General features: G+C 35.2%; 1 protein-coding gene across 1 annotated transcript in view; it reads right to left on the bottom strand.

The window, feature by feature from the left end:
• LOC123527043 (espin-like) overlaps positions 1 to 7,435 on the bottom strand; it is a 52,178-nt gene extending 44,743 nt beyond the window's left edge. The window contains exons 1-4 of the mRNA XM_053522641.1: positions 7,132 to 7,435; positions 6,286 to 6,415; positions 5,203 to 5,352; positions 4,045 to 4,231 (exon numbers count right to left, since the gene is read on the bottom strand). Of these exons, the coding sequence (XP_053378616.1) occupies positions 4,045 to 4,231; positions 5,203 to 5,352; positions 6,286 to 6,415; positions 7,132 to 7,342 (678 nt within the window). The 5' untranslated portion in view covers positions 7,343 to 7,435. The remainder of the gene's footprint in view (positions 1 to 4,044; positions 4,232 to 5,202; positions 5,353 to 6,285; positions 6,416 to 7,131) is intronic.
• Positions 7,436 to 12,223: the final 4,788 nt, after the last annotated feature.

The raw sequence follows: 12,223 nt of genomic DNA, 5'->3' as shown, positions 1-12,223 counted from the left end.
TAGATAGATAGATAGATAGATAGATAGATAAGATAGATAGATAGATAGATAGATAGACATTGATTGGCTGAAACTAATCCCGGTAGTAATTACGAGTGCGCATGCTCACTAAATAAACGATAGAAATAAATCAGAGGTTCCTCTTGGGATTTTGACGAACCTCTGATGAATGAGAATGATAAGACAGCACGCTAGACTATTTGACAACTTCCAGGCAAAACAAGGGCCATGACTTACGGTAGCAAGAAATATGTAACTGAGTTAATTCTTAAACAATTTGTTTTGTATTAAATTTTCTTTTATTATGGCAATGTAAAAACTTAACCAAATTTTCTTCGAACTGGGACCATAATTCAAATTTATTCAACCAAGAGTTCTCTACCCTGGTTATGAATGAACACTTGATGGGAAGGATGCCATGTGAAGTTTCAGTCCAATATAATTGAGCCGCGCCATGAGAAAACCAACATAGTGGGTTTGCGACCAGCATGGATCCAGACCAATCTGTGCATCCACACAGTCTGGTAAGGATCCATGCTGTTCGCTAACAGTTTCTCTAATTCCAATAGGCTTTGAAAGCGAACAGCATGGATCCAGACCAGACTGCGCAGATGTGCAGGCTGGTCTGGATCCATGCTGGTCGCAAACCCACTATGTTGGTTTTCTCATGGCGCAGCTCGATTATGTCGTTGTTACTTAGATACAGCTTGATAGTTGCACACAAAAACAAAATTTTCAAGGTAGAAAAAGGGCCAATATCTGAATCAATTTCAACAAGAGTTATCTAACTTGATGATTTCAGTAAATTTTATTATTATGAAATCTTTGTATGAAGTTTCAATCCAATACAAGCAGGTGTTACTGTGACATGAACTAAATGCACCCAAAACATAAAGGCCTAGACCTTGGCAGCTTGCCAAGGGATTTGTGTCTTTATTGGCACAGTAGGGGGCTAAGGACTTTCACAGTAAGGTTCCAATAAACAGAGGTCATTGTTTATTGGAAAGTCAGTCTACCTTGTGGCTGTATCAGTAACTTAAAAGTAAGTGACAGGAGGAAACAGTGCATTTTTATCATCAAACTTTTATTTAATAGATATGTGACAAGTTTAAAAACATATCTAGTTTAGGCATTCTTTTTATTAAAAGAAAAATGTTAGTTGTTTAAGCATAATAACAAGAGAGCCAAGATGGTCCTAGGTTGCTCACCTGAGTAACACACCATAACAGTGTAAACACATTTTACGTAGTGATTTCATTGAGACAAATATTCTGACCAATTTTCATCAAGATTGGACCAAATATGTGGCCTCTTGAATGTACACAAGCATTTTCTTTGATTTGACTTTGTGACCTAATTTTTAATCCCACAAGACCCAGATTCGAACATGTTCAAGATTTTATGAAAACAAACATTCTACAAAAGTTTTGGGAAGATTGGAGCAAGAAAGAGGCCTCTAGAATGTATACAAGCTTTTCCTTTGATTTGACCTAGTGACCTAGTTTTGATTTGACCTAGTGACCTAGTTTTTGATCCCACATGACCCTGATTTGAAATCATCCAAGACTTTCTGATAACAAACATTCTGACCAAGTTTTATGAAGATAGAATAAAATTGTGCCCCCTAGAGTGTAAACGAGCTTATTCTTCGATTTCAAATCAAAGCATAAATGAAACCTCTATATGGCTGAACTGGCCAATATAGAATTTTTTCCCCTTTTAGAGGCAGTAACTCTAGAACCCATAATGGAATCTAGCCGGTTTTCAAAAGGAACCAAGATATTATTATGACTGAAGTTGTAAGTGTAGTTAAAATCCAGTGTAAAATGTCAGGGAACATAACTCTGGAACCCATGATGTGGTCTGGCCAGTTTTCGAAAGGAACCAAGATATTATGCCAATACAAGTTGTGTGCAAGTTTTATTAAAACTGATTGCTAAATGTGGTCTCTATCATGTTCACAAGAAATTCACAAACGACAGACGAAAGACAGACTAAGGGAGACCACAAAAGCTCACCCTGTCACTACATGACAGGTGAGCTAGTAAAATAATAAGAAACTTATTTTAGAAATTTGTAACAAATTTCACCATGTTTTAAGGAAGAATTTAGCAAGTTTTTATTTCTTTTCAAGTTCTATCTCGGATAAGCACAAATTCAAATTTGATTTTTCAGAAAAATGTGACACTCTCTCATCTATTATTTTTAGTTACTATTTTCTGAAAATTGTAAAGAACGTCTAAGACTGAAAAACCAATATGCATTTCAATATTTAATTTATAAGTTAATTAAAGCATGAACAACATAAACTTTATGCAACTTATTGAAACTGAAAATTCAGTATAGACAAAAACACAATAATATGACTTTATCCCGTCACATTATATTCCAATAATTGTGACTAAACATATATGATAAAAATCATTTTCTCAAAGTATTGTATACAAATACAATGGTAACATTACTTTCATTGATATGACCTTTTTCATTATTATGTTATTGGCAGATATTGTGAATACAAAGAGAGTTTTCACTAAACCTGTGGTTTGTTGTTATCATAATTACTATAATGTTTTATAAATAATACTGTGAAATCATTAATATTCGTGGGGGACTAATTTTTGTGGATTTCGTGGTTGAGTCAATCCACGAAATTCAATCCCAATGAACAAGTAAAATTCCCATTAATTTAATGTTCAAAATTTGAAATCCACGAATTCATATCTCTGCGAAATTGCCGTTTTCACCAAAACCACAAAATTTCATGCCCATGAAATTAAATAATTTTACAGTAATTATAATCATTGTAATTATTCTGACTATCATTATTATCGTTCTTCATTCACTGAGGGAAAATTAATTCATTTCAACTGCACTGCACACACCTTCATGGTGAAGTGGAGACCACTGGAGTACTAATCAAATTCCAATTAGCTACTGTCAAATAAGCAGCAGATAAGGCTGGAGTTGATTATTGCATTAGAGGGGTGGGGGTTGGGGAGGGGAGTGGATCTAGGCTTTTAACTGAGGTGTGATGTTGATGCCTACTGTGATATCCATACGGGTAGAATAGCTCTCACTTTTCTTTGAATAGTCAGGCAAAAAATGGACATACATATGTTATCAGAACAAAGACCAGCAGAACAACATAGATCTGAAGTTCTATAAAAGAACATACTGTGAAATCTCCAAAAATCTTCTTTTAACAATAAAGATGATTTTTGCCATTCACATAATAAGAAGCTTAAGTTTAGATGTATTTATGTAAAGTCTAAGCATTCAATGTATTGATCACAGTGACATGTGATGTTACAAGAATCTTACCTATCTATCTTCGTATACTGCTTAACTCCCCTTCTGGGTTTCTTAGCATATGCGCATGCAGTCAGTGCAAGAGGAAGATTTTTACAAAAGTATTGACAGTGAGATGTCAAAGTGATAAAGTGAGACAGAAAAAAAAGTTAAAAGTGTTAGATATACAGACAAGAGTTGTAAAATCACGTTACTGGTAAAAACGCACTTTGCTACAACTAACTGCATGTATGTTGGCATACTGCCTGCTTGAAAGATTCAAGTATAGGCAGGAGAACAATTTCAGATGGGAGGTTGTTCCATAAGACCAGAGTACTATATCAGCCAGTTTCAATTCTGTTGTTAATTGTTTCTTTGTTTACACCAATTCTAGACAACTTAACAAAAAATTTGACTCCATATAGAAGATCAAAGTGATGAATCTGACACAAACTGTGATTTCAATACCGATTCTTTTAAAACAACTTACCAAAAATATAACACAGTCTAAATGGTCAAACTGATGAATCTTACACAGTCTGTTTTCTCAAGACAGAGTCTAGACAACTTACCAGAAATCTTATTCAGTCTAAATGTTCAAACTGATGAATATCTAACACAGTCTGTGTTGTCAAGACAGAGTCTAAACAACTTACCAAAAAAAAAAAAAAAATAACACAGTCTAAATGGTCAAACTGATGAATATCTAATGAACACAGTCTGTGCTGTCAAGACTGATTCTAGACAACTTACCAAAAATCTGACACAGTCTAAATGACCAGACTGTGCTGCTGCATGAACACATGACATTCCATCGTACGCTTTCATTTTGACATTTCCACGATAATCTTGTATCAACAATCGTAGAATCTCAAGCTGGCCTTCCTGTGCTGCTAGATAGGTTGCTGTTGCCCCGTTACTCAACTGATAATTTACCGTTCTGAAAAATATGTCACCTAATGTAGTGGATCAGTAACGACTTTTGGCAAAGAGTAAACATGAGAATTTTTTGATATATTTTGAGAGGCATATCTACAACACTTGTGTCGAAATATCAAAATTTTTCAAACTGCCATGCCTAACTTATCAAAAGTCACAAGTCAATATTTTGTATCAGTTGGTGTTTTATAAATATTGTAAGAATTATAATCATGAACTGTTTAAATTTTACATATTTTTTTATCATCTGAGACTGACTAATGCTTTAAAGTGCTTCCCTTCTTATCTTACAGATTAGTGAGCCTTTTAATAAATAACGAGAGCTGTTACTATTAGTGACAAATGCTCCCGAGTATTTATGCCAAGTAATTTTAAAATCCCTTCATCAATGGCAGAGTTATGGACTGGACAAGAAACAGACACTTGTTAACCTTTTAGAGCTAGGGGTCTGGATCTTGCGCATGACACGTCGTCTCAAAATGGGGAACATTTATGCTAAGTAATTTCAAAATCCCTTATAAATGGCATAGTTATGAACCTGACATGAAACAGACCCTGTAACCTTTGACCTCTAAGTGTGATCTTGATGTTGGAGCTAGGGATCTGGGTCTTGCGCATGACCCATCATCATATTAAGGTGCACATTTATGCCAAGTTATTTCAAAATCAGTTTTTGGATGGCAGAGTTATAAACTTACAGCCCGGACAAGAATTTACACGGATGCACACAAAAAAACACACACACACGGATGGGCGGACGGTGTGACTTTAATATGCTCACCTTCCGAGGTGTAAAAACTGTGCAGGATGTATTGAATTATATAATATTTATGCTAACAAACGAATGTACTTGATAAATTTAGAAAAAACTGAAATCAATTTGGAGGGGACTTTTTTGAATCCCATTCACATTGCTGACAACACTCGACTGATAAGTTCATTTTCAAAATGTAGAAAAGAAGCTGAACATACGTAGGATCTTCGTCAACAAGAAGTTTGACTGCATCGTAATCTCCTCCTACAACAGCAAAATGTAACGGAAGTCCGTTACTTGCTGTACGTTTTGATACATCAGCATGTTGAACATCTAATAACCATTCTGTTATACGAGTGTGGCGGAATCTGCAAATAAATAAAGTTTCATCATTATAGGGACAACCCTCTTTAAAAACCAAAATTCTGACTTTACAACTTTGAATGCAAGTTATGTTTCCATATTCTCCCATAAATATGATTTTTACCCTTCATTATGCTCAATAGCTAATTTGGGAACAATTTCAAATTCTTACTGTGATTAAGATTACTGACTACTCAATTAGAAACAATGCATAGAAAATGTAAATAAATGTACTTTTAAATGGAATTTAATGTTCATCTGAAGTAAGAGGTGTTTTAATCTCTTTGAAGATACTGATATTTTCTTTCCTACTTAACTTCTCAAGGGAATTATTATTATATATAAGTTAGAATGAATGATAATTATGCATTAATTTGCATGCTATATAATGGTCCCTGTTAAAGTCAAGATACTATATACCTCAAATACCCAAAAATAATTTACGAAAGTGTCACACTGTTTAAACGTCTTCATTTTCATTGCGTGTCAATAAATCCAAGTTTAAATAAATGAACTGGGACATATTTTTTACCATACTCTTATTCATTACTAATTTTTTGCAGCAAGAGGGTGTTTATACTGGGGTATATAACTATACTGTAATAAGTGACTGTAAAGTAGAATTTAAAGTCTTTGCCTGCTGGCAGCAAGTGATTCTACCTTTGCGACCTACGCAGACCTAGATCATGGTCTGCACTGTTTGCCATTCAGTCAGTATTGTTTTGGTAAGCACCCCTTTTAACTGTTAATGGTACTATAATGATCTATAATAAAAACTGATAAACCATACCAGTGTTAGACGTGTTATCCCTCAATTATTGACTATCAAATAGTTTATGGTACTGGCTAAATTGAAAGACGGACCAGTCCATCTTAGAAATTAAGCAGGGTTAAGGATATCTGAAATTTTGAGGGTATCTCCTATTGTCACCCGGTACCTTGCTGCAAGATGTAACACTGTTGCTCCTGTTCCATCCTGATCATCAACATTACATCCACCATACTGTATCAACCATTGTAACGCCTCAAGGTTTCCGGCAGCAGCGGCGTCATGAGCTGCTGTGGCTCCTACAAACACACAAGTCATATATGTCAGTAATCTAGACTGTTGTAATGTTAATGCCTTAATATAAAATGACTTTAATCATATTTGATTTGTCTTGATTTAATTGTATGGAAGTGGCTAGGGGTCCGGTAACTGAACCGCTAGATCCCGAGTCAATATTTATGTACTATGATGTACTGTATTAATGGTGTATATAGTACTATTTATAAGCACAATCCAAGTCTAATTAAAATACTAAAGAAAAGCATATATAATTTTATTATTTTAATTCTTCAATCCAAAGAAAAATACGCATTTAGAAATAGCTTTCATTGCAGCGAACAAAGTGATAATTACTATTACTAATTCATTGAACTTGCGATCTTGTTTCTCTCAGGATTAAAGGATTATAAATACTTCTTTCCCATTCACTTGCAATATAATAAAATATTATATATTCAATTTCAAGAAGAAAAAATAAACGTGAGCAAATTTTCTAGTTATCTCCTGATTTTAATAGAAAAATTATGGTCTCTTCTTATCAGATAACATATTCAGTATTCATATTGATTACCAGACTTCTAGACTAGGGGTCTGGTAACCAGACCTCTAGGATTCAGGTCTAGAGGTGCAGTTACTGGACCCGTACTCACTGCCTTTGAGTATATTTATAAGTACTAATCAAAGTGTATTTCAGTAATTGGCCGTGTTTCATTAGAAATTAAACAGAACACCTTACCAACATTTGATCTTTTATATCCAGGGAAACCTCTCTCCTTCACTAAGAATTCCAGAATGTCAGCCCCACCCTGTCTAGCTGCATAATGTAGACAGTTGCATCCCAAGCCGTCACACAGGGTGTCAGTTAACGAATTTTTGTCAAAACGTCTTAGTTCTGTCACATCACCACCACCAGCCGCATCTAACACCTCCTCTGCAACCAGTTTCATTATATTTTGTCAACTTGGGCGTTTAATTGCTCACCTATCTGATTTGTTTACAAAATCCGTTGCGCCCCCATGCGGACAGGTTTACTGATCTTAGCATGCAGACGTTTACTTGGTAATGTTGTTATACTAAATAAATATAAACGAAAAAATACGAATTCGTAAATATTATATTATATTAGATAAATTAAAATAAGGTAAAAACTACTCTTAATACCGTTGTCGTTGCCGTATAGTTATAGAAAACGTAGTTTCTAAGAACACGAAACTTCCGTATTTCTACATAAAATATACAGTACGATATATGGTTTAAAAAGTATCACATGTATCGCTAACAATACGTACATACTGTTAAAATATAAATAGCACATGTTATAGTATTAAATATACCCAGCTAAATATGGCATATGATACTGTAACGATTACTGAATGCATAAAGGGAAGTAATTATATATGTTCCAACGTCCTCTCATCCCCAGTCTCCATGATGAATAAGATCCAGGTCACCACTGAAGGTGTGGAAAAACTGCTCTATGGCCTATCCCCACATAAAGCCTCAGGACCTGATGAATTATCCCCACGCATCCTAAAAGAACTCCACCATGAAATTGCTCCTGTACTTGCCCATATATACAGGTTATCTCTCGAATCTGGCCTAGTACCCAGTGATTGGAAAAAAGCCACCGTAGCCCCCGTATTTAAAAAAGGTCCCAAGTCTAAACCTAGTAACTATCGCCCAATTTCCCTAACTTGCATTGCTTCCAAACTCCTTGAACACATTGTTGTTTCCAATCTTATGACCTATTTTGACAAGCATAAGCTACTTAGCCAGTTCCAGCACGGCTTTAGATCAGGTCACAGTTGTGAGACTCAGCTCATTAATTTCACTCAGGAACTTTACAATAACACTGAACAGGGTCAACAAACAGATGTTATTGTCATGGACTTCTCCAAGGCGTTTGACAAGGTCGATCACATTAGACTAATTTATAAACTACAAAGCCTTGGTGTCAACCCACAAATTACCAAATGGGTCAAATCTTTCCTGTCCAACCGCTCCAGAAAGTCGCTGTTGATGGTCATTTTTCCAGTGAACTTCCTGTACTGTCTGGAGTTCCCAGGGGTCTGTTCTTGGGCCATGTCTCTTCCTGGTATATATCAATGACTTACCAGATTCCGTCAAATGTAACGCAAGAATGTTTGCAGATGACACCATAATATACCTTACCATCAACTCCATTTCAGATAGTATATCTCTGCAACAAGACCTGATTAGCTTAGAAACCTGGGAGAAGACATGGTCCATGGAGTTCAACCCGGACAAGTGTGAAGTCCTTAGAATTTTTAGAAAGAAAAATCCTGTAGTCTACCCCTACAAACTTCACAACATAGAGTTAAAAACTTGTGAGGCAGCTAAATACTTAGGCATAACCATTTCCAAAGATCTAAACTGGTCCAAACACATTGACAGTATCACTTCCAAAGCAACTTCCACTCTTCGCTTCATACAACGAAATGTCAAAACTGATAATAAAAAGGTCAAAATTGCTGCCTATAACACCTATGTCCGCCCTCAACTTGAGTACTGTTCAAGCGTCTGGCATCCTTGGCAAAAAACCCTCACTAGCAAAGTCGAAAATGTCCAAAGGTCAGCTGCTAGGTACGTCATGTATGACTACAGTTACACCAGTAGTGTTACACAAATGCTGAAAACCTTAGAATGGAATACACTCCAATATAGAAGGTTACACAATTCATTAGTAATGTTTTATAAAATAAGGACCCAGACAGTTGCAGTCGACCAATCTCATCTTATTCCAACTAGAAACCTAAATTACTTAATCCCCATGTCTCACACTCAGTACTTTTCTAACTCCTACTTCCCTAGGACCATCCGACTCTGGAACTCCCTACCAACTCATGTTAAATCTAGCCCCAGTCTCAGTATCTTTAGAGAGAGGCTGGCGGTGGTCAGTATGTAATTCTGTTGCCTCTGTCCCATTTTAACTGTAGCATACTGTCTTTTTTAGCTTTTATTCTTTTAACATTGTAACATATCAGTTCTTTAACAACTGTTTCTCTGACAGCGCCGCCCAGTGATAGTCGGAAATCGACGGTTGGGTGAAAGATGTAGATGTAGATGTAGATGTAGATGTAATTGCATTAATATGCAAATTTGTAAACCTGTCAATTGTCATTGGAGTAAAATGACAGTATATATGCACATTAAATCACCTTTGGTGATGAGCTAGCTTTTCACCGACGGGATTTGTGTGGCACTAAAACGTTACAAATGGTGGCAGCGGTGGGATGAAGTCAACTGCCGGACTGGAGTTGCCTTACCCATACATTTCCTAGGCCAAATCTCGGGACGAGATTTCTCGGAGGGGAAAGTAATGTAACGATTACTGAATGCATAAAGGGAAGTAAGGGAAGTAATTGCATTAATATGCAAATTTGTAAACCTGTCAATTGTCATTGGAGTAAAATGACAGTATATATGCACATTAAATCACCTTTGGTAGTGAGCTATTGCGTCGGGATTTGTGTGGCACTAAAACGTTACAATACATTTGGTAAAAATTATATTGTCATGAATCTACTTTTGCAAAAGATAAGAGGTAAGGGTAGATTTCTCAGAAGGACAGAGCACCAAAAACAAGTTTTAAAATTATATTACTATTGATTTACCGTAATTATTCTCATAGATGTTATTCTTAGTACTAGAATAGATGGGTACATAATGCTTGAGGTCTGACTCCGCCAAAAGCACACAGAAACGCCACAACCCCTGACAGAGTCCACACATCTCGAGATTATCAAAAGTGTGAAATATTTAAGTATTAACATTTATACTTGTAGGTTATTCGATTTGTATCAAATATGCATGAGTTATGCAGCGGAAATATTGAGCGACTTTATGAACCCAATATTATTCCGCGAAAGAACAAGATTTAGTTAGTGCATATTTTTCAATGCAAATCTAATAATCTTTTTAATGCATACACATCCATACTTAAAATTACTATTATCTGTAAGTGATTTTTCTTTCATGCCAATCGACTTGGTAAAAAATGACTGGTTTAGGCTCTTGAAAGAGACTCGTTGGATTCATACATTGAATACAGCCTGGCCTCATGGCATGAATGCTAAAATATTATTTTAGTCTTTCATTTTTTCACACAGATTCTTCCTAATGTATTTTTGCATATAAGTTAGTTTTCCTTGCCTGTATTAATATTATTTTTGCTTTTCAATTTTTGCAGGGAATAAGTATCTATTTTTGATCCTATACTATATGTGAATATTACGCCAAAATGTGTAACGTCTTTTGACGCCGTCATTGACGTCGTACTTTCCTGTGACGTCATACTATTTTGTTATTATACTCTGGTGAAGTCCAATGGACGAAACATGTTAGTTTTGAAGTAAAAAGTATATTTCTGGAGTTAGTTCTTCGCTTTATCTATTTATTTAAATTGTTCAAATTTGTTGTAAGCCCGAGTAAAATTGAAAATATCCGATATTTGAGCGTCAATATGGAAAAAGTATTAATGTTTTTGTTCCCTTAAAACTTAACGGTGTTTTTGAATGAGTATGTAATAAACAAATTTGGTGTGTCATGTGGCTTTTGATATCTGTCTTCTGGTCTGTTTCGTCGGGCCCTTAAGGGTGTTTCTCTTGTTGCTCTGTCTTCTGAAAAGGCATTGAGTACATACGTTTTTGGTTCTAAAGGTTTGCTTTTTATATATTTATACACGAGCATTTTTGTGTTTTACATGCCATGACTTTTTGTTTCCGTTACGTGTGTTAGAGATTCACCTGGAGGGGATTACTTTTATTTACACTGTCCCGTGTCTTTGGAACATGGTGGGGGTAAGACTGAGGTTGGGTGCGCACCATAAACCAGTTTAAGCTCCCCAGTGGTGTTTTTGCCACTGACCGTTCCAAGGCGGTGCCCCACTGTGTTTCTTTGTTTGTTCGTATTGTCCTAATGTGTTGGCTTTGTGTGTGAGCATGTGTATGTGTATGTGTATGTGTATGTGTATGTGTGTGTTATTGGTGTGCGCGTCTGCGTGCTGTGGGTTTCGTTTTGGGGAGGCTGCGTTTTTGGTACGTGGCATTCCCTGTTTGATATTTGTCTTTTTTTTTTGTATGCACCAAAACTTAACATAACAATGATAATTTTAAATTTCTAAATGTTAAAACTAATTCGTTGGTTTAAAATAAATAAGATTTTACCAATTGAAACTCGGAGTATTAATTTACTGAAAATGTTTTTGTTTTTTTTTTTACAAAAGATGCTATTCTAGCTAGCGTATTAGGCTAAAAAAAATTTAAAAAGCTTATTTTGCAAACAAAAAACAAAAAAAAAACAGAAAACTAAGATACATGATATGTTTTCGACGTTTTTAAGTTGATCACAGAAAAATATAAACATTGCATATACTAATTTAAGATTCAAGCACTTTGAAAGAGGATAAGACGTAAATATGAGGGTCTATAACCTATCGAAGAATTCATGCCTAAGGTTATCGGTATAAAAACCACAATATATTAATAAATGGACCTCATTCTCAAGACCTCTAAATATAACAGTTTGGTTTAGCATATGTGCCGGTTTCTATTGCAAGAGAAAGGTGACAAGCCATGAATCTGAAACGAATACGGCGCTGTATTCTAGACATATTTAGCACTATAAAAATAATAATGTTTTATACACATTTTAATAAGTTCAATACACTGAACAAAACTTATAAACCGACACTAGATAACTTCATGTATTGAAAGACTACGTTTGTATTAAAGACAAAAATAATTATTTACAATATGTTACTACATTTTATTGCAAACATGCCAGTGAAATTTCAGTAAAAACAAAAC

The sequence above is a fragment of the Mercenaria mercenaria genome, chromosome 14 (genome assembly GCF_021730395.1).
Source record: "Mercenaria mercenaria strain notata chromosome 14, MADL_Memer_1, whole genome shotgun sequence".
In the NCBI taxonomy this organism is placed as follows: Eukaryota; Metazoa; Mollusca; class Bivalvia; order Venerida; family Veneridae; genus Mercenaria; species Mercenaria mercenaria.
Note: the sequence above shows the minus strand (reverse complement) of the source record. Positions and strands in the feature narration are given on the sequence as shown.